At 28.9% G+C, this 27482-nt stretch overlaps 1 protein-coding gene across 2 annotated transcripts; it reads right to left on the reverse strand.

Annotated features, from left to right (window-relative positions):
• Positions 1–2979: 2979 nt before the first annotated feature.
• Positions 2980–25538, reverse strand: LOC142329008 (ninjurin-A-like). Of its 2 annotated transcripts, XM_075373248.1 has the most exons (5): positions 25343–25538; positions 18411–18477; positions 13283–13482; positions 10596–10784; positions 2980–3494 (listed from the first exon to the last, which is right to left on the reverse strand). In XM_075373248.1, exons 2-5 carry the CDS (start codon positions 18445–18447, stop codon positions 3240–3242), a joined length of 681 nt encoding a protein of 226 aa, XP_075229363.1. In that variant the 5' UTR covers positions 18448–18477; positions 25343–25538; the 3' UTR covers positions 2980–3239. The 2 variants fall into 2 exon arrangements, with proteins under 2 accessions (XP_075229363.1, XP_075229364.1); XM_075373249.1 differs by lacking the exon at positions 18411–18477.
• Positions 25539–27482: the final 1944 nt, after the last annotated feature.

Consider the following 27482-nt stretch of genomic DNA (forward strand, 5'->3'; position numbering starts at 1 on the left):
TACATATAAAATATAAAGTATAAAAATGAGTACACTATACTAAATATTTGTTTGCCTATGAGAATATTTACTTACATTTAAATATTTATTATTTCATTTAACTTAATCAATAGATTTTTAGGCTGTTAGATAATAACAGTTAAACGTTTTGTAGTTAAACTACAAAAGTCAGTGTAGTGTGTCCAGTAATTTTATTCATTATAAAACAATTACAAAAGAAGCCTGCAGATATTTCTGTTTGCAATAAACAGTATATCAATAGTATGATATATCTATTTGCAGATATTTCAGTTTGTAAACAATAAGCAACCCTATGGCCAAATGAGATGAGGATAACATGTAAATAATGTGTAGTCTTGTACAGACTCAAGCCGACCATTTCTGAGATGAGTATTTAATCGAACCTTGAAATCCATATAAAAATAATTTCCCTTTAGTGGGATTTGAACCATAGAATATTTGTAACTGATTTGTTACAACTATTTTACCATTAGACTATGTAAAATAAAAATATTTATCTGTTAAGATTATCTCAAAAGTGAAAAGAATGTCTATAAGAATATCTATAAGTGAATATTTTAAGACATAAATTTTATTTGTTTTTTTAAAATTATGATATTAATTATCAAATAAACAAAATTATATAGCTATTAATATTAATGAGTAACTTTCAGGATAGTAAATATTTTTCTGTAATATCTATTTTTCAGAGATCATAACAGTTCCTTTCTCAGCGGAATTTCTACTAATGCTTGTTAATGGTGCGTATTTAAAAAACTTTATAAAACTCTTGAGTATATAATCAAAAATTTAATAATATTTTGTTCTATTAATATGTTTTTTGACCAAGTCTTATGTGTATTTAAATTCTATACAGTTCAGATGTGCTGAGATCTTGGTTTTTATAAGCTATATGTAAAAATTTATATATTACGGTTAATGTCTTGTGTCTGTGCATATATATATGTGTGTGTGTGTGTGTGTGTTTATATATGCATGTGCATGCACATGTCTTAAAATTTTGTTTGGTGATTTACATTATTAATTCGGTCGTATGTTTAATATCAATACATGTTTCTTGTTTCTGTTGGTGAATGTGCATCCAATCTGTCCCAATATGATGTTTGTTGTGATAAAAAAAATCTGATTTGTATTTTTGCTTTGTTTTTGAAGGTGCATTTAATTAATATTCTGTTCAACATAGTACGAGCATTTTTTTATTATTTTTTTTTCCTGCTTTATATTTTGAAAATTATTAATATTCAATAATTATAAAGTCTTGCTGTATTTCTTCCAATTTTTTAATAAATTGGTTATGCATTAAAGTCTCTTAAAATGAGTATGGGGAAAATTCAGTATTACATGTTATAATTAATTATACTTGTGATTAATATACTTGTATACTCATAAACACAATAATATTATATCTAATAAAATCTTATTAATTTTACTTTTAAATAAATTGATTGGAAGTTTTTTTTTGATAATTTATTAAAAATAGAAATAAGGATCATAATAAGATCATATAATAGGTCCTTGTAGGGGATTTTCAGGTCATTTCCGTGGAATCTGGTGATTCCAAGGGTGCTAGCTTTTCAAGTCTCAGCATCTTCAATATGAAGAACCTGATAGGGTCTATACCCACTGGAATGATAACGGCAAGATGGAACGAAAGATAAGGAAAAGGGGTGAAGAGTGGAAAAGGACAATCATCCCTTTAGGATAGTTTATTATCTTCCCAGGACCCAAATACATGCTTAAGGAGGTTTCATAATTATTTGAAGGCGTTAACAACAGTCCTACTGGTAACACCACTGAAAAAGATACTGTTTAGAAAAAAGATTCCAGTATAGAAAGCGATTCAATCAATAATATTTAATCAATTTAAATTATCATATTTCATCATGCTGTTCAACAAACATTTTTATCATTTATTTTTAATCCATAACTGATAATGAAGCTTGTGCTTTGAAATGCATTTCAGTAATTGAAAAAAACCTGAAATTTTTCTAAAATTGTAAATAAGTTTTACATAATGTACATAAATTATGACAGTATAAATAAGCCAAACAATGTTAGAAGATAATTGGCACTTAAAAAATGGGTTAATTAAAATTTTTTCATTTCAGTTCAATTTGAAGTAAAAAATCTCTTTAATAAACATTGAAATAACTGCTAAGTTAAAATGTTTTAGGTTGTGAAGGGGTACCCACCGGGTTGGTCTAGTGGTTAACGCGTCTTCCCAAATCAGCTGATTTGGAAGTCAAGAGTTACAGCGTTCAAGTCCTAGTAAAGCCAGTTATTTTTACACGGACTTGAATACTAGATCGTGGATACCGGTGTTCTATGGTGGTTGGGTTTCAATTAACCACACATCTCAGTAATGGTCGAACTGAGAATGTACAAGACTACATTTCATTTACACTCATACATATCAAACTCATTCATCCTCTGAAGAATTATCTAAACGGTAGTTACCAGAGGCTAAACAGAAAAAAAAAGTTGTGAAGGGGTACCCATCAGGTTGGTCTAATGGTGAACACGTCTTCCCAAATCAGCTGATTTGGAAGTTGAGAGTTCCAGCATTCAAGTCCTAGTAAAGACAGTTACTTTTATACGGATTTGAATACTAGATCACAGATACCGGTGTTCTTTGATGGGTGGGTTTCAATTAATCACACATCTCAGGAGTGGTCGAACCGAGACTGTACAAGACTACACTCATACATATCATTCTCATTCTTCCTATGAAGTAATGCCTGAATGGTAATTCCCGAAGACTAAACAGGAAAAAAAAAGGTTGTGAAGGGGTATCATCTTTTAAATATTGATATTGTTAAAATTAGGATTTGTTTGTGATGAATTATTGATTTAAATTCATTTATTAATTTTTTTCTGTTATTTTTATAATTATATTTAGTCATGATTTTTTTATTCACTATAATTTAGGTATAAACAAAATAATAAATTAACATAGAATTAATATTTTCAAATATATAAAAAATGGTTTGGTTTATTATCAGTTACATAAGAAGTTATTAAAGATATATATACATTCCACATTTACTCATACATAACTATGCAAAAAGGTTTACATTCAGTGCTTTTGATTTTGTATATGTACCAAGCACTAAGGAAGCCAGATCAATTTTAATATAAAGACCTCTCTCAAAATAAAATATCTTTATTATTTTTTTTACACAAATTATTATGCATTCCATTTTATCACTGTTTAAAAGTTAGACTGGTGTTGTAAAATTCACTAACAATTCTGTATCTTCACTGACACCACCACTAAACTGCAAATTACTTGATAATAATGGTTTTGCTGGTGTAGTTGAAGGTATTCCAAAAGCAGATATAAGTACATTTAAAATTGTTATTATAAATATTCCTATTATTGTAAAATTGTTTACTTTGTTTGCTTTATGACAGTGATTTTTCTTTTTTATATTGTATTGTCCGTTCCATATTAAACCTACACCAACAAATATCTGAAACAATAAAAAAAACACACAAGCATTTGAATAAAGAGAAAATCACTAATGGGGAAAATTGAAAGTGAAAACAAAAGAATGTACCTGTATCCTGTAAAAGGATGTACTGGTGATGTTGCACATAATCTTTGATAAAGAAATTTATATAAATATATAACTGTTTTACGTTATCATAACCTGAATGTCCCAGTGTTCATACAATAACAAATCTTCCTTATTATTGGAAAGAAATCCTTAGTCAAGATTTATTCTATTTTTATCTCTTTTCAGTTTTACCTCTTCAACAAAATACCAGTATTCCGTTTACCAATTAGTTTGTTTCAGTAGACTACTTTTTTATCAGATTCTTTCATCAGCAATACATTATATATGATCCCTCTAATCATCCTCACTTTTCTCCAAAAATCCTGTTAAAAAAGGGATATCAAGTCTACTCTGATTTCATCATTCTGTCCACATGTGTACAATCTTTCACTCTCCTATGGAAACAGATTTCTGCTGCTTGAACTTTAGTTAGTACTCTTGTCAAAGTGACCCAAGTATTTATAAATTTATGTCAATGTAGCCGCTACCATTACTTTATAAAATTTTAATTGATCCCTCTGCAAGTCTTGTTTTTCAAAGTCTATTCAATTATACCAAATACATATTGAAATACATCTATTTTATTATCTATATCATATACAACTATATCAAATAACAAAACCTAAATATTTAAAATGTCATACTTGCTCAAGATTAGTATTATCTAACACACTCCTTGTCTGAACTGGTATCTTCCCGAAAATCATGTTTTTTTCTTAGTCTTGAAGTTTCTAAATCTAAATCTTTTGCTGTTTCATTCATTATGTACATTACTATTTGTAAATTATCTGGTGTATCCTGTATAATTACCGCATCAACTATCTTATCGTATATCCTTATCTTATTGTATATCTTTTACATATATAAAATGAATGTTTGTCCTGTATATGTTTTTATACTATTCATCCAATTGCGTTGAAACATTTGTGAGTTGTTGTGCACATGCCAATGAAGGTTTCTGAATTAGTTTGGACAAGCTACAGTTTTCAAAAACTGTATTTATGGTCCGATTTGGCTCATATTCAGAATATATATTAGTTATATCAAAAGAAATATTTTTACAAAAAAAGGACCCGTTAAGTGGCACTGAGGTCGAGATATTTAAAAAAATTGTATTTATGGTCTGATTTGGCTCATATTCAGAATATGTATTAGTTACGCGAAAAGAAAATTTTGTGCAAAAACTATACTCACTAGGTGGCGCCAGTGTTGAGATATTTACAAAACAAACAAATATACAAACAAACTTTCTTCTTCTATATATATATATATATATATATATATATATAAAAGGCAATGTTCATATGTGTGTCTGCTATAGACTAAAAAACTAGTGAACTGATTTACACTCAGGAAGAAAGGGAGAAAAGAAAGAAGGAAATAGGGAAAAAAGAAAAATAGGGAAAATTGGAAAAGAGAAAAATTAGAAAGGAAATAAGGAAAAGAGGAAAGGGGAAATGAGGGAAATAGGGAAAAGAGATATAAAGTGAAAGGTTAAATTTTGTGAATTCCGTAGTAATATTCAGTTTTTAATGCTTTATTAGACTTTCAATTGTGTTCATTTAATCTATATATGTACTCAAATCTAGCATAGCAAAGCATTGCTGGGTCTGCAAGTATATATATAAAAATGAATGTTGTTTGTTTGTTTGTTTGTTTGTCTTGAATGCATTCCTATACCATTCACCAGAATGTGATGAAGCTTTGGTGAGTTGCTGTGCGCTTGCCCGCGAAAGTTTCTGAACTAGTTTGGACTTGCTATGTGGCGATGAAGTCAACATATTTAGGAAAATTGTATTTATGGTCTGATTTGGCTCATATTCAGAATATATATTAGTTACATGAAGAGAAATATTTTTGCAAAAAATGGAAAAAGGGAGAAAGGGGAAAAGGGAAGAAAGGAAAAAGGGAAGATGGGAAAAAGGGAAAGATTGAATTTTGTGGAGTTCTGTAATGTTCTGTTTTTTAATGTTTTATCAAATTTTCATTTATGTTCATTTAATCTATGTATATATATATATATATATATATATATATATATATATATATGTACTCAAATCAATAATGTATTCAAATAATGGCAAAGCATTGCCAGGTCAGCTAGTAAACTATAAAACATTTAATGAATTTAAGAATATAACAGAAGCATTCACAATTTCCAGCATACTTTACCGATACTTTATAAATACTGAGTTTAGGCCTTCTAATCCGCTTTGTTTTTTTATTTTTTCTCTTTTTATTAAAGCTTCTAATTCTGTAAACTCTACCAAATCCACTACAGATGTCACTGATGTTTCTAACTCATCTTTAGCAGTTGTAATATTATATCAAAGATCTTCGTAATAACCTCAGGACTGATTTTCTGGGATTATATTCATCTGTACAGGTCTTCCATATAAATTATCAATAACGTTTACGAATCTTTCCCAAGAATGTGCAATTTTCCTTTTAACAGTAGCTTTTGTTGCATATCTCTAGATGCAAATCTCTTCTTTGCCGCAATTGTTACTAACTGAATAAAATTTTATATGCACAAAAAACATTTTTTATTCTGATTCTACCTCATCATGCTGTATTTTAAATCGCTCTTCTTATGAACTTTACTTTCTTTAACTAAAACTTCATCTGAATTTTAAAAATATAAACCTTTATTCTATTCCACTTTTCCAAAACATCATCGCTTGTAGGTACATTTTGCAACTTTTCTGACAAACTATATTTTACAGACCTGTGTTTTGAATATGTGAAAGCTTTCTGCTTGATGAGTACCGCATTTATTGCGGTACAATACATATACATATTTATTGGTTGACATTTATACAGTCAACCAACAACGCATTTGATTGAACATTTCTTGTGGTTATTTAGACACAATTGCTTTGAGTTTTTTTGATGTTCATAACAGTAGGCAAAACATAAATTTACCATTAAATGCCAGAGAAACAGCAGTCCAAACAGTTGGTAGAAGCAGGTAAAAGTGCACCAAAGGAAAGCAAAATGGTTTTACCTGCAGAAAAAGTGACAGCTTAGGTTTTATGGGATTCTTGTGGTAAGTGCTCATGGGCTACCTGATAAAAGAAAAGACAAACACCAGGCATTATTACACTTCTCTACTGTACCAGTTGAAGGGTTCTATTCAGGGTAATTATTCACATCTGGCTGAAAGTGCTCTTTCATCACGATTATACACCTGCATACAAGAGTCAGGTTGTTACTGCAAAACTCCATAATCTACACTTCAAAATGTTTTCATATGTGCTGTATTCACCGGATTTAACTTTCAGCAATGATTTCCTTTTCCCAAAAACTTGAAGAAATGGCTCGTGACAAAGATTCACTTTGAATGATTAGGTCAATGCTGACACAACTGCTTAATTTGGAGAGTTGAAAAATCACATTATACTGAGAGTAATAAAAATTTGGAAAGTAGCTGGTCTAAATGTACTGAATTTGCAAAGTGATTATGTTAAAAAAATAAAAATTTCTGAAAATCTTGTGTTTTCTCTGTCAAGCCTAGGACTTCCCAAACGACCCTATTTTGACCTGCTTGTCAAAATAAACAGTTAATTATAAAAAAAGAGGTTAACATAATAATAAACATAAATAAATAAATAAATGATATATTAATTTACAAAAATAATAAATATATGAAATTTTCTTAAAGCAACTATGTGAAAATATCAAATAAAAGTACAAAAAAATAAGTTTTAAAGCATTAATGGGAAATATTTAAGCATGCTTTATTTGTATAATTCACAAAATTCAGAGTTTTTTAAGTAGCTATAATTAAAAATTCATTAATTTTGTAACATTATTAATTTAATAAAAGAATACTTTTTAATTCTATAATAAATAAATTAGTGAAAAGGTCTAATAAATGGATTAGTAATTGATAAAAGTGTCAATGGAGGCATAATAAGGCCTTTTTTTGTACATCAAAAGTTTATTTGTTGAGTTATACAGAAATAGTTTTGTTATGTTTGGTAAAGTGGATTTTGCTAGTTTTTTTTTACGAAAATAAATAATTCCTTTGCAGATATTGATAAGTTAGAATACTCATCTACATAATTCATATTTATGGGTATCAAACAATGATCTGACAACCCATCTGGAACCTGGAGCTTGTAAACTTATTTTGTAGCTTTAAGAATTAATGTTATGTTTCAAATTAATCTGGGAGAGTACAAAGAATCTACATTTAAACTGGGATGTAAAAAATTGTTGATCAGTAATATATTGCTTCCAGTATGATTAAACTAAGTTCATATAGATAAATTCTGATCTCATAATCCCGCAATACTTAAATAGAAATATCTTCCCCTTCTGCTTGCATGGTTTTCTCAGAAATTTAATTGTAATAGTTACTGCAATATATAAGCTGTCACATCAAATTGTTAGGTCGTAAGTTAAACTGCTTAAAGGAAAGTAGGCAACAACAAATACATGTACGAGTATATATAAGTTAGGATATATGTCCTAGATTAGTACATTTTATAACAGACGAACTGTCCATTTACCTGAGTTAAATAAATAATTATTAAAGTAGGTAATATTATAATCATACAAAATCACTAACTCAAATTTAAGTAATACTTTAACATTATTGTTTATTAGTATACCTAAACATTTCACACACTACAGTCTGCTCATTGCAGGATATTTACTTATCTCGTTTTTTAAAGTTATTTTGACATTTGGTTATAGGCTCCTTACTTCTTACAGGTTTATTTATACTTCTTAATTTGACATAAGCATCTGTTTGGAATTCTAAAAGAATAATTAAAAAATTATTTAATCATAGGTGGGCTTTGTGAAACCTTCCATTAAATTGTAAATTAAACAATTCACAGCAATTTGTTGTTATTCTGAACTAGCTGTGAAACTGGCCCATAGCATTGGTTATTAATATTCTCATATGAATAACTGGAAATCTTCAGATATTCTATGCAGCTTTTTGGATTCATGTCCCACATGCAGCTGTGTCCCGTGTTCATGACATGTGAGCGAGGTGTAGTCTTGAACAGTCTTAGGTCAACCATACCTGAAATGTATGGTTAATTGAAACCCATTTATCATTTTAATCTTTCTTTTTATGGTTGTTCATTTACTAAAGCAGAAATAAAACAATCAGATACTTCAGAGGGTTTCAAAATGATAAACTAAATACATAGTTCAAGAAGCTCCCCGCTTCACTTTCAGTTTTTTACAATATAAAAATAATATACTTCAGGCAAAATATAAATATTTTTCTGGAAATAAAGGATTAATGAGCAGTGGTAGGCTTGGTGTGCTATTGGTGTTGTTTTCTACAGCTTCACCCAGGAAGAGATAAAAGAGGATTAAACAAGTGCACAGTTCGTGAATGTTTACAAAACAGAATTTATGTAAATAAAATAGTTATAAAATAGAATTTATTTTGTAACTAAGTTTTTAGTTATTTTATAACTAAAGAATCTAAATATTATGAAGCAAAATCTCAGGGAATCATTCTGTGATGACAAAACAATCAATATGCTATGTCTGCTTTTACTGCAACAAATAGTAAACTATTTGTTGCAAATAGTAACTATTTGTTAAATTTTTTTAAATTATTTATTTAAATTTATGTATAATTTTTCTACAAATTGATAAAGAAGCTTGAAAATGAACTTTTATTACGCTAATGTAACAGATGCATTACAATACTTAACAAACTTTAATGTTATTCTTATATTGCGGGTTGTTGAAGTTGATTAAATGTACTCAAATTGAGGTAAGAGGATTGTTATCTTGATAATGATTTGATTATTTTAGATGGAAAAATTAATTTTCCTTAACATTAATTAGGTTCGAATTTCCCAGTTTTATTTGTATTATTTTTATTTAAAGAAAATTCTCCATTCTGATTAATTTCTTTGATGTTATTTTTTTTTTATGATTCTGTCATAAAAATAAAATGTACGCATTATTTAAAACTTCTTTATGGTTTAATTATAAACCTTAAAAGAAAATTATTCATTAAAAACTTAAAAAGAGACAAATGTGGGTTTAAAACCTACACAGAAGAAGACAGACTACAAATAAGATCTTGTTACTTGCCTTTTCTTGACTAAGCTGAAACACTACTGCAAATCAGCAACTTAAGTCCACAAATGTTCTATGAGCAAAAGTACAATTAATTATAATTTTAATTATGTATTTAATAATTGTTAAAATAATTTTTAACTATTAAATATTTATTAAAGAGAATTTATATAATTATCCTTTAAATTTATTTTCAAAGATGATGATTTGGAAATTAATGATGAAATTTGATGCTGGATGCCCTAATTGAGCATTTTACAGAACTTTAAATAATGTAAATTATAAACAAATTAACAATTAATGTAATCCACCTTACCAGCACATTCATATGTACTCAAGATCTTTCGGCTTGAAAGCCATCATCTGGAGATAAAATATTGTAAAAGTCAAAAGTTTAAAAAATCACAGTTAAAATTTAAAAACAATCATGACTGTCTGATCCTACCAGTATACTCTAGTAGAGTCTCTGAGTAGTATACTCAGTAGAGTATACTAGTAGGACCAGACAGTCATGACTAAATTTTAGTCATTTCTAAATTTTAACTGTGATTTTTTAAACTTTTGATTTTGATACAATATTTTATCTCCTGATGATAGCTTTCAAGTAAGCCAAAAGATTTTGAGTACATATCAACGTGCTGGTAAGGTGGATTACATTAATTGTTAATTTATTTATTTAACATATTAGTGGTACCAGGTTTGAGAAATTAATTTAAATTATGAAGCTTTATAAAATAAAAATAGTAGTATGAATTACTACATTATTTACATGAAAAGAGAGTAGTAGTATTAGCATTTTATATAATGCAACTACTTTCATGAAGATCAATCTCTGAAGAGTTATGTGTAAAATATTTATATAGTTTTAACACTGAAAGCATACATCTAAACAAATTATTTATTTTGCCCTTTTAGTGAAAATAAATTAGATTTTTATTAAGAATTGTATACCTGTAAAATTATACTCAGTGATATAAATGTAAGTGATGCATAAAAAAATCCACTTCTACTTTCAGATGGCTGTTCTAAAACATATCTCAATTGATTTGCATTTGCTGATAATAATGCTAGGTCCATCATTCCTTGGGCTAAAGTCTTCTTCTGTTGATAGGAATTGAAATCAATTGGATATAAATTTGCCTGAAAAATATTTAGGCATTACATTTCAACAGATACACATACACACACACACACTCTCTCTTGCACAGACGTGCACATGCGTGCGTGCGTGCGCGCACACACATACACACACTTATGTTTCATAGTTTATTAATATTGGGATTTGACTGTTAGCTTTTTTTTTGAGAAAATTTATTAGTACTTTTAACATTACCCGTTACACTACTGGTATTAATTTTTTTAAATTAATTTTGAATTTTCATCCCGTGATATTGCAATAAGGAATGGTAGGTCCCATCATCATCATCATTTCCAGTTGTTCCTACCTTAAGCCTGCTCTTCAGTTTTCATACAAAAGTCCATTTTTGACTTTACCTCTAAGCTTCAATTTTTCCTTTCTTTCCTCTTCTTCCCTTTTGTTATTCCCTCAAGAGACAATCCTTTCTCTCAGAATGTGTCCAGTTCAATTTTATTTGTCCTCTGATCTAGGTCTGCTTTATCCTTGGTAATCCTATTAAGCATCTTCTCATTTCCGACTAAGCATTTTATTTTCTCCATCTTCCTAACACTCATATCTCTAAAGGTTCCCTAATTTCTCTTCATCTCAATGTTTTATATTCATGCAACCAAACAATCCAGCCATTGCATTTGACCAATATTTTTCCCACTTTTAAATTCAGCATTTTATGTATTTTTTTCCACCAGTACATAATGATTGTTCAAATAAAATAAATAACAATTTTTCCTACTCTTTAGGAGCAATGTATATGATGTATTTTTTTTTTTGACAGAAATAATACATTAATTTGTGATTTTATACTCACTGTTTTCAGACTTTCTTATGTCTTTGACATATGTAAAACAACCAAGGTCTAAGAAGCTTTGGTCAAAGTTGATTTTTCTGAGAGTGATTTCAACATAAAGCCAATCCTTGTGGTGTAAAGAGTAAGGTATTAACTTGCTGAGCTAAATATCTTCTGCTTTTTGGTAGGCTTGAGCTGCTGTTATGCCACAATATGTTTAGCTTAGTGAAGAAGGCAATGGGAAGCAACTTTACTCCTCAATCTCCTTAGTAAAACTGGCCTAGAGTGCTTGTTATGTTGAGAATGGCTGTGACAATTTGTGCACAATTGTCTTCAAAAGTTAGTGAAAAAACAAATTAGGAAGGTTGACATATACTAGCCTGTACCTTGGAATTTTAGTCTTTTGACAATTGTTGTACATAAAATTGTTTGTGATGTTTGCGTCTCAGCCCATCAATAAAAATTGTGTCATTAGCTCTAATCTGAACATAGACACAATCAAACACAAATGAATATGATGGTTTATTGTTCAGATTTCAAAAGTTGGTAACATACACCTTCTCTCTACTATTCCTTCTCAAAAACTTTCTCCATGTCTATCCTTTTTTTGGCCAGGTCTTTCTTTACATAATGTAAGTATATTTTTCTTGGACTTCTTCTTTTTATATTTTGTTTCTCAACCTCTTGGGTTCTTTGTATTTACTCAAACCATCTTAGTATGGTTTGATCAGTTCTATTGTACTGCTCAGTACCTTACATTTTCTCTTATTGCAGATAAGAAATAAGATCTTAACTTTCCTACTAATTCCTAAAAAACTTTATGTTGAGCATATTTTACTGTCTTCTCTTTTACCACCCAAGAGTGAATCATATTTTAGATTAGCAACATAAATTTTAATCCATAAATACTATTTATTTACATTTCTTGGTACATTCTTATTGCATATTAGACATCTAATACTTTGATAAAATCCTCTTGCCACCTGTACTCGACTATTAATAATTTCCTGATTGATCTTTCCACCCTGAAACTTTTCTACTACATCTTGAACTTGCAAACTCTTTCTATCTTTTGATCATTTCTTGTCACTACTGACATTTCACTTTTCTTTATGCTTTTTTACAACCTCTACATTCCTGTTTACTTCAGCAGTAAGGTGATTTCAGATTGAACCTTCTTTTTCTCCCAGAATAGCATTGAAATGTCTAATTTTTTTATTTAATCTAAACTTTCTTAATCAGATATTCAACTTACTAATTCTGAAAGTGGTAGAAACCGTTTGATTGTTAAGTGATACTGTACATGTAATGTCCAGGACTCAACCAGCCAGTAAATACCTTGTTAATTAACCAACAACAATCTATCTGGAAGACAGAATAAAAGAACCAGTAGTTTTAAAATTTTATTAGAGCTACACCTCAGTCTGAAAACTTTCCATATGAAAAGGTGGGAATTTTACCTTCACTTCACCTTAATCCAAAGTGAAAAGTAAAATTAAAAGAATGTACTAAAGGATAAAAGTGACTAGTAATCTGAAAGACAAATAATTATTACATATTTAAGGAAGTAACAAGGAGTGCAAAATGTTTGTCAAGTCAGGAACTTGCTTTAATGCAGCATCAGTTAAAAATATCATAATAATGATGACGATTTAACATAAATATTTTATAATATTATTTCCATTACATCTAAATACCTGCATGTAATCTACTGACATTTAGAATAGTATTTCCATCCTCTTCATTATCTCCAGAATTATTTGATAAAGGTGCTGTGAGCTCTATTTCTTCCATTCCTTTTTCTAAAGTATTAATATCTTTATCTCTTTCATGTTGCTTATCAATAGAAACTGATCTATTTGGTTTAAATTCTATACTTTCTCTATCGACTAGTGGTTGATTTCTGTTATCCATGTCTAAGAAAAACAAAAAAAAATAATAAAATCACTATTATTACTTTGAATTTTCTAATAAAACAATAAAAAAATTGTTATCTATTAAAAGTTTGACATTTTTAAAAACTAATTATTATGGACTGCCAAAACAATTCTGGTAATTTATTAATTTTTATTATAATTTCTCTTATATTTTTTGTTGGATATTCCTCACAAATTTTAACCAACTTTGAAAGAAGAGTCAAGAGATTCTCCACTCAATCTTTTTTCTTTTTTTAGTAATTTAGTATGTTTAAGCTTTACTCGAACATGAGGTTCAATCCTTCATTAGATGGACAAACATATCTCAACAATTTTTTTTTATTTTCATAGAGGAAATTCCTCTGATGATCAGATTGCAAGTTTTTTGAGGTAACTTAAGTGCAAGATTATTTAAATTGAATAATTACATAGCTCTAACATAATTTGAAAATATTTTTTTTATCATTCACAGTTTAGTATTAAATTTATTATAGTAAATAATGATTGTAGTTAGTCATACTTCAATCTTATATTCAAAATATTATTTCCAAAATTCCAGGAAATTGGTTGGAAAACTTGGGGTAAAAAATATATCTCATACACCAAAAGTCTTATTCATGTTTGAGGCAGATTCTTTACATCATTTCTCTTCATTCCTTTTACTCTTTTTATTAAGATGCAGGATTCTGACCTTTACATTTATTTAAAAGGTTGTTCTACACATAGGATGTGTTTTTTGTTGACCTATCAACATTTTAATAAAATTATAAGGTATAATGCAAACATTTTTAATAAAAATAAAATTGACTTTTTAAGCAATGTAAACAATTCTTCACATCTAATTTGAACATGATGAAATATACACCTAAACCACACAAAGATATAGTAAGTGAACAGAGAAAATTCAGATAAAAAACACATTTTGAACACATTATTAATACATGTTTGCCTAATTCTAAAACAACCATCGCCAGTAATATCAGGTGATCCCAGTGAGAAAACAGCAGCACCTGTTACTGTGGGTGGTTACAGAGATGACTGAAATCATTTCGAAGTAAATTTCCACTTTGGCAGATTTTATTTTAGCTATACTGTATACTATATAAGCAAAATAATACTAATTGGGTCAAATTTTTCATGTCAGGATTTTTTCAGATCTTGATATTTCATGACCCCCTCTAATCAAAAAACAGAATTTTAACATTGGAAAACTTTTAAAGGAGTTATGAATGCATATATGAAGGTTGATCTGTTTTGTGCTTGGTAACTCCAGACTGAATGGGCTAATTTAGATGAAATTTGGCTCAATAATTTCTATATGGGGCATTGATACCATTTAATTTTATTCACAATCACTCAAGGGGACACAGAACCTTATAACTTCTGTATCTCAGAATTTTACTGAAAGTGTAAGTAAATTTTTTCAAGTAATTTAATGCCTAAGCTAAGATATTAAAATACTTTTTGATGGTGTTCAGTCTTATTAAAACTGTCATATATAGGTGAGAGCAAATCACTTTTTTCTTTTTTATTGTCTCTGGTGGACTTGATCACACTCTTATACTAATTAGAAAATTTCATTATATTTGTAATTAGTTCCACTATATTAGTCTGGGCGATTACATTCATATAGGGGAATAGGCCTGTTTATTTGTTTTTTTTGTCAGTTATTATTTTGTTTGATATCTTAAAACCAATTTTTTGAAACTTTCTATGATGACTTCTGAATACAAGTCACTGATGCCGTTTAATTTTGATTACAATTAGTCAAAGAGGTTAAGAGATATGGTCACAAAGTGTTCTTTTCTTAGAATTTTACTCAAAAAGTAGAATAATTCTTCATTTTCATACTTACATGCAGTACTTTAAAATTCCACTAATTTTCTTAAGCAATAGTGTATCAAGAATGGTTTTTTCAAAGCTCTTGTGGACTTTTTTAAAAATGATTTATTTTAAGACTTGGTTTGCATTAAAAAACCATCATGGATAAGAAAAGATAAAAAAACAATTGAATTTTCAGTATTTTAAAAAAATTTTAACATTTTGAAGTCTGCATGGTATTAAAAACAACTGAAGACTTAATTTAGTATAGATTTAAAGTTTTAAGATGAATTTAAAAATATTATTTTAGAGTATTTGATATGATTTTTTCAGTTTTATTTTTGTCAAAAAAAGTTAATTTTATATATTGTCATATAATATGGACATAATGTAAGGTTAACTTAGATTTACCAATTTTTTTTTTTTTTGTTGTTGTTAATCACTTGATTTACCTGCATTAAAATAAGTGTAATGCAATTAAACTTATGGGAAAGACAATTCAGTAACAATATATATAAACATTGTTTATTTTAATTAACAGTTTATAAAGTCTTTGTAATAAAAGTCACTTATTATTCTATAGTAAAAATTTAAACTGATTAGAATTTTAAGGATAGATGTTCCAATTTAGTACAAAATAAGGAATTTGCGTACAATTTTTTATTGTTTGGCTTTATTTTATATTTCATTTATGTAAGGTTTTTTTTTATGGATATATATACATCACAACTGATAAATAGTGAAATAGTTGGTTTCCTGTACTGATTGTTTCATCCTGATAACAAATTAAAATTATGATAAATTTGTGGTATATCATTTTGTTTTGATTTTTATTTAAAAACATTTCTTTAAAAACAATACTGCCTAAAAGTAATAAAAACAATAAAAATAGACCTAACAGCTATTTCTTTACATCGGTTACTTCACTGATGTTCACCTATTTGTTTTTGTAATTTTATAAACAAATAGAAATTTCTACCATATTAAATCATCTCCTAGATCATTCATTGGCCAGCCTACATTGTCCAGCTCTTTTACTTTTGTGCCTATCTCAGAAATGAGTAGTTGTTCCAAATTATTTAAAACTTTTTGCAAGTTTTAACAAACAGTGAGCTTAACTTTGTTTAAAACATGGGTTCTCAACCTGGGGGCAAAGCAGAATTTCAATGGTACACTAAGAATAAATTTCTTGATTCCACTTAATTTTTTCTATGTGTAAGTAATGAAAATATACATAATTAGCCAAACAATAAAAAATTGTAAAAAATGCAAATACTATTCATTCAGAACAATACCATTCATCTTGGTTTGAAAGATAAACCAGTTGAGTTTTTTGATGGAATGACAAACTTGTTTAAATGGATGAAATTTGATTAAAATATAAGTTTTCAAGTAGAGAACGAAAAGGCCATTGAAGTTTCTTACAAGCTCGTGTTGCTTATTGTAAAAGATAAGAAACTACATACTGTTAGTGAATCATTTATAAAACCATGTTTATTAGCTGCATGCAGTACTTTACTTTTAGTTGAAGGTTGTAATAAAATTGTAAAAATACTGCTCTTAAATGACACAGTAAAACAGTGTAACAAGACCGGTATAGCAGGCCTGAGTATCGAATTCCTACCAATTATTATGGAAGTAATAATTAATTGCGAGAATCCAGAAAGGGCCAAAAGAAGAACCCTTTATGTAAAGAATAGGTTCGTTTTACAATTGTCTTTGTTATACTGCCTGCTAACACGCAATGCACACATGTTGTACAGTGAGAAGAGACCAGGCTTGGAATTCATAACCCACCGGGTTGGTCTAGTGGTGAATGCGTATTCCCAAATCAGTTGATTTGGTAGTCGAGAGTTCCATCGTTCATGTTCTAGTAAAGTCAGTTTTTTTTTACACTGATTTGAATACTAGATCGTTGATACTGATGTCTGTGGTGATTGGGTTTCAATTAATCACACATCTCAGGAATGGTCGAACTGAGACTGTACAAGACTACACTTCATTTGAAATCACACACATCATCCTCATTCATCCTCTGAAGTATTATCTGAATGGTAATTACCAGGGGCTAAACAGGAAAAAGAAAGAAAGGCTTGGAATTCATGGGAACAAAGCCTCGGTTGACTCTTCTCACACTTCAACTTCGGTCCAATCCTACAGATAAAGAAGCTAACAGTATAAATAACCCAGTAAGACCAGCTAAAGATCAGTTTGGCAGAGTTTCATGAACCAGTCTGCGAGATGTTACAATGTCGGTCCCGCTAGGGCAGTCCAGTGAGGAGTTCAGTGAGGAAAGACTGCAAATTGTATGGAGTTGTGCGAATTCAGCAGAGAGTTCTGTGAACCAGTCTAACGAGATGTACGGTATGTACAGTCTACCGAGATGGTCCAGCAAGGAGAATCACAGGTGTGAGTCTGCAAGATGAGTATGAGAGAGATCAGTCCAGCGAGGAGAGTATCCAGTTCGATACAATTAAGGTGATGCCACAGGTAATTCAGTAACCAAGAAAGTACTAATGGTTAGTTACAGTAAAACTATAAGTGTATAAGTGAAAGAAATAATGCAACAGACTTCATTCATAAACTATTAAGGGAGACAACAAAAGGAATTTGCAAGTGAATTTTATAAGATTGTTTGTTAATATAAGATTAGTGGTTAAAACTTGCAGTTTCTTTGTTAATGGGTCTGAATACTAGTTTTCTGTTTATATACCTGAGATAAATTCCAAACGATTATTTATTTTTAACTCTGTCTTATTACTTACTATTGACATACTATCACTATTTTATGTGTTGTTATTCACATGTAATAATTTTGATTATCTTTGTTGATTATGTTATGTATTTTTGTCTGTTTTTATGTCATGCTTACTGTTTTGATTATGTTATATTTTATGTCAAGTAATTATAGTTTACCACTATTATCCTGACTATTATTATGGTTGTAATTACTGTATTAATATTTGTGTTCATTAACTGTTTTATTATTGTTACTTATTATTATTGTATTTATCACCATTGTGATTATTATTAATTTGCCTGGTTGTAATTTGAACATCTTATACAAATAAACTATAATTATATAAACATTATAAATTGTCAACAACCTCTCAATATCCTGATCGAGCCGCACAGAACCACCATGCGACAATACTATTGATGAATGTTTCAAGACTAAAAAAGAAAAAACAAATAATAGAAAAGTTAAAGAAATCTCCATTCTTTTCTCTGCAATGTGATGAGACAACTCTAGATATACTGACGGAAAACACTTCATAGAGGAAATATTATTCTCTCAAACTCTTAAGACAACCACAAGATCTGAGGATGTTTTTTCTGCTCTGAGTAACATTTTTACAGCTAATAATTTTCCTTGGGAGAATATTTTTGGAATATGCACTGATGGAGCAGAAGCCTTGACAGGATGCCATTCTGGATTTGTTGTGTTTGCAAAAAACAGAACCCTAACATCATTGGTTCTCATTGCATCAGACATTGGCTTGTAAGACTTTACTTGAAACAATTAATACTCTTATGAAATTGGTAATCAAAGTAGTAAACTTTGTCAAATCTGGGGCTCTGAATACTAGACTTTTTGAGGCTTTATGTTATAAATTGAATAGTGACCAACAAACTCTTCTTCACTACACTGAAGTTTGTTGGCTCTCAAAAAGTTACATGCTCGCTAGACTATTCAATCTGAAATCAGAAGTTGAAATTTTTAGATGAGTTCAAATAAAGAAAAAATATACAGATGAGAAATGTATCCACCACTTGGCGAATTTAGCACACTTCTTTGAATTGATCAACTTTATAAATTTGGAACTACTAGGACACAAAACATTTTTAAGACTTATGATGCAATGAAAGGTTTCCTGCAAAAAATATCTTTGTGGCAACATGTCCTTCAGAGTTCAGAACCCAACTTTTCGTCCTTCTCATGCCTTAATGACACATTAAGGCGTCCTTCTTGATGACACATTTGTAATTCTCTCCCTTTGTAATTCTTTATTAATCCTAATATTACAGTAGAACTTTTCTACTTCAATCCATTATGTCTAGGGAGGCATAGCATAATTCGAGGATGCAAAGGGTGGCACAGGTCCAAAAAGATTGAAAACCTCTGGTTTAAAACATGAAGTTTAATAAGAAAGCGATTTTATATCCCATGCACAAGCTTCAAGCTTATGTGACAATATCATCAAGCAAAAAAAAAAAAAAATCAGAAATCAGATGGTTTATGTACAGTTAATAACGCAGCAGATTTTTTGAACAAGTTATAATTTGATAACTATACTCAAACTCTAATTATTTTAAGTAGCCCTTAAATTTGATATCAAGTTGTTGGGGCGTAGTCCATAAAAGTACAAGTTACGGGTAATTTTTCAACAAGTTAAGTGAAGTTATGTTCCAGAAAGGTATAAGTGTAGACTTGTAAATCCTAGTAAGTTATTACAAGTTGCAGGTGTTCTCTACATTTGAAAAACAACCAAAACATTTAAAAAATACAAGTTTAATTTTTCCTTGTAAAACATATGTACAAGTTTACAAGTCATCAAAAGTAGATTGAAATAACTATTGACGTTTAGTGTTGTGTTTTGTTAACTCAGTTATGTTTAACGTGTCAGATGATGAAAAAAATAACAACCCAGGATGAAGAGGTATATCTTGTGATATCTTTGTGGCAACATCGCCTTCAGAGTTCAGAACCCAACTTTTTGTCCTTTCCATGTTTTAACAACCTTCTTGGTAACACACCAAGTCTTCCATTAAATTTGAAAAGTGAATTGAAGAACTTGATTTCAAAACATTTGATATCTTTGGAAACCGAAACTGGAAGCAACTTTCCAGATCTTTCTTCAGATAGCTGACAATTAACAGATAGTTGGAATAAGATCAAAAATCAAAGTGGACTTACATCCTGATTTCCTTCATGAGTAGGCAATAGACCTAAAATGTGTGTTTTCAAGCAAAAGCAGTGTTCCCTTCTTAATTTTCAACTATAGTTTTTGAAGTATTTTTTGAATTTCAATTATGTAAATAATTATTCAAAAAATAAATGTAATTCCAATTATTTATTTTAATTCTTTCATTAAAATTTAAACATTTTCTAAATTGTTTAATTTAATGAAAGGTTTAGAATGACTTCCATTAAATTGGAATCATATCTGCAATTGTTTTCACGTCCAAGCACTTACAATTTCCTTTGTTATTTCTTTGAAAAGGCTTTACAGTCTTTTTTTTTGAAATCATTGTTCAACCACCAGATTACTAATAAATGTTAGGCTAATAATATACACAAATGTCAGTAATGTATTCTACAGCAGAAAATCACATTTTTTGACATGAAAAATTACATTTTTCATGTTTGCAGCATGTTACTGCAGCAACTGATTCTTTTGTGCTGCCAACCAGTAAGATTTTAATTATTTTTACAAGTGTTCTGATTGTTTATTACTTGTAAAAATGGGGTGACCTGTAACTGTAAGATTTTACCTGTAACATGTAATTTATACTTCTGAGAAATAGGCCCCAGATCTTTAATTTATTAAAAAATTAGACTTTTAGTAATTTTTTTTTTCCATTTCACTTATGACTAATTCTGATACAATTTAACTAAAAAACATTTTGAAGTAGTTTCACTAACTTGATGTACATTTATTTTGGAAAATGGGTTTTTATATCTGTAAAAATACTGTATATATATATATATATATATATATACACATATTGTTTTTTTTTTTTTCATTTTATTAAATGAAATGCCCTCAAGCTTTACTCAATAGATATCTTGGTCCCAATCCAGTCTTTTTGTCCAAAACCCAAACAGAGACAAAGTTCCCAAATAAGTTTACATGCTATCGAGTTCCAACAAAGAAGCACTTGGTCTAACGGCTATCATGCTGTACCAACATCATGTCTTAGTTAATGGAAATGTAACAGCTAACCTAACTCCCATCCTAATTTTTCTTTCTTTTCATTACTTTACTATTAACTTTATTATTTTTCCATAGAAAAAAAGATTAAGATAAGGAAAAGTGTAAGTAAGGAAGATCAATTTATATTAGGAGTGTCTTGATGACCAATAGTCCATTTGCCAAAGTTTACATTTATAGTTGTTAATGATAACTAACAATTTAATAAAGTTACCGGGGTAAATATTCTGTGTTAATATAATAATTTTTTTTTACCATGATGATAGTTTTTTAAGGATGCCTACTCCACATTAAATGAATTGTAACATCTAGCACAATTCTAACGTTTAGGTCAGTTTCACTTTTTTATTTTTTAAAACTATTTATGAGTATATTCAAATCTCATTTTTCATCAAATGAACCAATCCAGGTGATTTTTAAAAAAAAAGTTACTCTGTGGTTCCATTGTAAGTTTTTCAAGATATAAAAAATTTCCTTATCTATTTACAAAATTTAAAAACATTATTGGTTAGTTGGAGGTTAATGATATTGTAGATAGCTATTGTTTCTCAGGATTAGTTTTCTTAGTTCAATCAGAACACAGGTTTCTTTCCGACTGCATTCATTTTGAACTAATTTTTTCAGACTAGCAATATTTTTTGTACACCTATCTACATTTAAAAAAAATCTTAAACAAATAAAACTTTTAAAAAATTATAATAAAACCAATTTTAGAAAAAGTGCTCTTTAATTAAAAAATAATAGATTTAAAAAATTTTCTTCTTCACTTCATGGATTAGGCTCTTTGTGAAATCTCTTCCAACATAAAAATCTTATTTACATCTGGTACGTGGTCTCTCCTTCCTTTGGATCAATATTTCCATGTGTTCAACTGTAGTTGTCCACTATACATTTTCTATAAATGTTCTAACCACCTATGTGAAATTGAGTTCGAACTTCAGTAATGCTTATAATGCACAGTTCATTCTGAAATCTTAATTTCTGAGTCTATCCATCCTGGAATATTCTTTAACTGCTCTCATGAACCAAATTTCTGCAGCTTCTATTCATTGTTCCTGGTTACTTTATATTTACAAACCACGTGTTACTGATGTTGATTGGTATAAGTAAAGACATAATCTTATATAATTTTAAGCAGGTCTGTTTTGTTGCTTTACGTTGTAGAGTCCTTTTAACTGTTCCGCAAATACTATTGAACTTAGCTATCTTTTAAATTAAACCCACTTTCCCAACAAGATAATTTCAAAGGCTTAGTTAACTGTTTGACTTTGCTCCACAACTACAATTTTGGTTATAATGAAAATATTTCTGATAATATTCATAATTTTTATCTTTCTGGCCACTTTTTTTAAATTGTATTTATTTCCGTCCGAAGTTACCAGTCTCCTATCGGGCGCTTCTCGAGATGGCGGATAGAACGCAGTAAGTTATTGGGTATTGGAAAATAAAATAACCCGGGACGGGTTGCTTACCTTTGAAAAAGTTGCTTCTGCAAAGGCTAAGGGAAGAAAATCCTGATTAAAAATTACCCGGTTCTCCAGGTTGGCAGGTTTTCTGCGATCAGGTCGGCAACCCATCCACGGAAAATTTTAGGTTACTCACAAGTATCAAAACAAAACCTGCTTCCAAGGCTTTGTTTTGAGGAATACAACGGTTAAACAAACTGAAATTTTAAAAAAACATACACGATTTGGGATTTCGGAGAATTTAAACATTGGTACGTGGTATGTAAGAACTTTAAATTTTAACTTTTTGAAGTCGAAGTAGTCCGTCATTCTTTTTAATTTGACATCGATTTAAAGAATAATAATGTAAAAGGTAAATACTTCTTTACTTGCAGGAAATTTCAAGTCGAAATAATTTTTTTTTTTAATTTTATTGCAAGAAACAACAAAAAAAAAGTTAATATTTTTAGAGACGAATCCTCTATATAGAATATTTTAAGTGGGGGTTTATATCGGTAAGACTTTAGACCATATCAAAAATAGTTTCTGAAGGACCGAGACTTATTCTACATCGGATTTAAAAGTAAATATTGATGTTTAAAAATAAATATCTAGAATCAAAATTTACATTCTTTTAATTTGAATTAATCAGTAATTCTCCTTTGAAGTAATATTAAGAATGTATATTTCTGTGATTTAAACATATGGCTTGCCTATTAATTATTCCTCATTAAAATCTGGCAACTACTTTAGTAACTTTTTAAACCAAAATGGATCGTTCGATTAAAATCAAATGTTAATAGAAATTAGATCAAAAGTTTCTTAATAAATAAATATAAATGCTCATCTCAAATTTAAAATTATTTAAATTAAAAATGTTAATTTATTCATATTTATGAATGTGCAATCTTTGCTAAAAATAATCGTCCCTTATTCTTAGAAGTAAAAATAGTCACCTATATCAAACGATACGACAGAACTGATTTCATGTGGCTCTACACAACAGTTCAACTAATGATGTAAACCAGTGATTCCAAAACTATGAGCGGCCTCTTCACAGAGGCGCCGCGAAATATTGTAAAAGCTTCATAATTAATTGAACAAAGACATTTATAATTATTACTTTAATGTTAATAAAGTAAAAAAATAATGAAGATACACAACTTTTATTTATTTTTATCTCTTAATAGTACTTTTAGTTAGGGTAGGGCGCCATGGAAAAATTTTAATTGAAAAAGGGCGCCGCGATTCGGAAAAGTTTGAGAACCACTGATGTAGCCTTTTTATGCTTCTCTTTATCACCCAGTTAAACGATTTATCCAACAATTTATTTAAAATATAATTAAAAGATTTTTTCTTACAGAAACAATATTACTCTGTAAATGAATTTTTAAATAATACTAAGTAAAAAAATTAAAAAAACCCTGAATTTTCTGTATCCTGTTCAAAGTATACATAAATATGTGCTTAAATAACTTTCATTAACGCCTTCTGAATTGTGAATTATTTTTAGTTATTTTTTTATATTTACTATCTTCAAAATTTAATTTCATACGTTTTATATTTTAAATTATTAATATAAATTTAAATCATATTTATTTTTTATTTCATAATTCATTGCATATTTTCTGATGTACTCTGATAAACGTTTTAGCAAGTTAAACGATCTTTCCAGGTAAACGATGGAGCAGTTACTTTTTTTATCTATGAAGTACCTTGTCTACCCACTCCCGACGCGAATTGTATAGAGTATTATTATGTACTTATCGGAATAAAAGATTTATTAATTATCCTCATTTTTAAATTAATTATTATTTTTTTAAAGCGATATTTTTTCCATAATAATTCCGGTCGGAAAAAATCACAAAATTACAATGTTATCATTATTAACCCGATGAATTTTTTCTTTTTTTTTCAACGCAACCAAGTTTAACAATTATCAATATTATCTTGAGTTTTAAGTTGCATATTTGAAATGTAATATTATTTTTAATTCAGCGTTCAATTCGTTACGTTCAACATTTGGATTTTATTGAACTCATGACTGTAACTCTTTTAAGCTTTGTAAAGTTTGGCGGGAAACATAACGTGTAGATTCGTCATACTTAGCTCACTTAAGATACAAATTATGATATTTGTGTACTGTTAAAAAACAATTTTTAAAGAGAGTTTTCTTGGTTTCCTTCTTCTCCTGGGAAAAATTGCTTCTATTTTTTATGTATTTTCCTAATACGGATATATTTTAACAAAATTTATTAGTTTTAAAAGGCGATATCATAATATTTATATTTTTATTCGGATGTTAAGTCTTGTAATTTATATTGTTGAATATTTTTTTTATCATTGAAGAGTGCAGTTGTATGGTTTTTCGGAGAAGGTTAAAAAAACATAGTTTCTTTATTAATCAAATTTATCCATTTATATTAGTAATAACTAAAAAAATAATCACAAAAATCGAGAGAACATTTTGAAGTGTACGTTTGTGTTAATTTAATTTTTATATCCTAAAATAAATAGAAAAATTTCATTATTAATAATTTTATTTCTAAGAAAAAGCCATAATGTAAAACGAATTTCTTTAATTCCGTTTTAAAATTAGTTTTTGCAAAAATTAAAAATAAAGTAAAGCGAATAAATTAAGATGAGTCTATAACTTACTGAATTAAAGGTTAATAAAAAATATAACAAAACGATTTATGTGCTGTCGTATTGAACAATTACACAATGCTACACCACATATCATATAATAAATAGTCCACGGTATTTTACACGTTATCGTTGTAATGCTATTACAGTAATAAGGTTCACTGCTCCACGACTATTTTTAACTGACTCGACCGACCAAGATCATGGACGGCTGACTTACTGACTGGCTGTTGCCAACATTAAAAAAAGAAAATATGATTCATAATGTTAGTTTTATTATATAATTTAATTTTGTATTATGTTTATTAATAAATTATCCGTTCACATGGTATAAAAAATGAATAGAATAAATTTATATAGTTATTTGTTATTTAATTTTTATTTAATAAAACTTTATTTTAGTTTTTTTTTTATTAAAGGTTCTTAGTAAAATACTTTTCAATAGTTCAATCTTCTTATACGTTTTTAAAAAGATAATAGTCCTGCAGTACAGTTATAAATTCACTAAATTCTATCGTTATGTTACGCATTTGTAAATATGCGGAAAAATGTTTAGGACCGAACAAATGATGTCATTCGCAAGGTTGTTATCCTTGGAATATTTTAAACAATTAACTCGGTTGAACTTGACTTAAGTTCCAGCTCGTTATGATTATTTTCTTTCATTACGGAATTATGGAATTGTAATTTTCTAAGGAAGTTGTTGTAATGCGCATGCTTAATTGATGAAATTCCATATAAATTCTGCGTAAGACTGAATGATCAATAAACTAGTTATAACAATTTTTTACCGTATTTAATGTTAGGATTTCTTATGATTAACTAAATACTTGCGCATATACACAACTAGAATATATAAATAAGGTACTATCTAAACAGGTTATAATATGTAGACCATCAGCTGCGTTGTACATATTACATAATGAATTACATCGTAAAAGGACATTTTTTTCTGCATACTTATAAAATATTTTTAAACTTTAAAAAACAAATTGAAATACTCGATATTCTACAGAGACCAGTTCTTATCTATTACACTGAAGGAAACACTCAGTCAGAATTTAAAAAAGGATTAATTCTTTTCTTAATTCTTGCTGTTGCTTAAAACATATTTCCGACGCGTAAATCACAAAAATATATCTCTAACGCGTAAGCCCCACCTTTGTAAGATGGGGGAACAAACCCCCGTTTAAAATTAAAAAAATAAAAATAAAAAATTTTTAATGAATTAGAAATATTATTTACTTTCGGTTTAATTTTTATAGGTTACGCTATGATTGGTTCTCAGCAAGAAAATGAAAAGTTTTCTTTTTTTTTTTTTTTTTTAACAGAAGGATGAAAAGATTTTTTTTTTTAATTGTCAAAATTTGATGAGAAAGCTTTTGTTAGAACATTTTGTCCGTCTAAATTAATTTTTTTTTTTACTTTCCCGCCTAGCGCTATAGCTATAGAAGGGAAAGTATGGTAATCGGTTCAATTTGGACATATGCGGTTTTCACCGGATCTTTACGTTTTGACACCTAAGGAATCCAAAAAGCCGGATGGAAATTTTCCGGATGTTCGTTTGTACGTATGTATGTGTGTTCGTTGTCGCACCCTAGATCACCTTATATCTCCAGAACTACTCGACCGATTTTGACCAAACTTGGGCAGATTACTTCTGTATATAGGGCATTGATGACATTCAATTTTCAACTTTAAAGGTAAAAGGGGGGAGGCTGTAGAGCAGCCTCACCCCCTTGAACAAGGTGAAGTCTCAGAACCTCTAAATTTCACCAGATTAAGGTCATATTTTTCTTAGGCATATTTGTTAACAATTAAAAAATAATATTTCCAAAACAGTTTTTGCAAAATCGCACCCCCATCTCAAAAAATTCTCTAAATAAACTAGCGGCTAAGTGGGTACAGTGCGTCATTAGTATCCCCTCACAAGGAACGCTAGTGTAACACTTAAAAAGAGCTTTATAAACAATTTTTTTTTTAACGAAGCATTTTCCGTTTTTATCTGAATAAGTTTTCATTTATAAACTATCTTCAAATTTCAGGAAAAACTGTAATCAAATAATTAATGAGATCGGCTTACAATTTCTGAGTTTTAAGCGAATATTAGTATATATAAACAAACATAATACATATAGTAATTAATTCTCAT

This window comes from Lycorma delicatula, chromosome 8 (genome assembly GCF_047948215.1).
Source record: "Lycorma delicatula isolate Av1 chromosome 8, ASM4794821v1, whole genome shotgun sequence".
In the NCBI taxonomy this organism is placed as follows: Eukaryota; Metazoa; Arthropoda; class Insecta; order Hemiptera; family Fulgoridae; genus Lycorma; species Lycorma delicatula.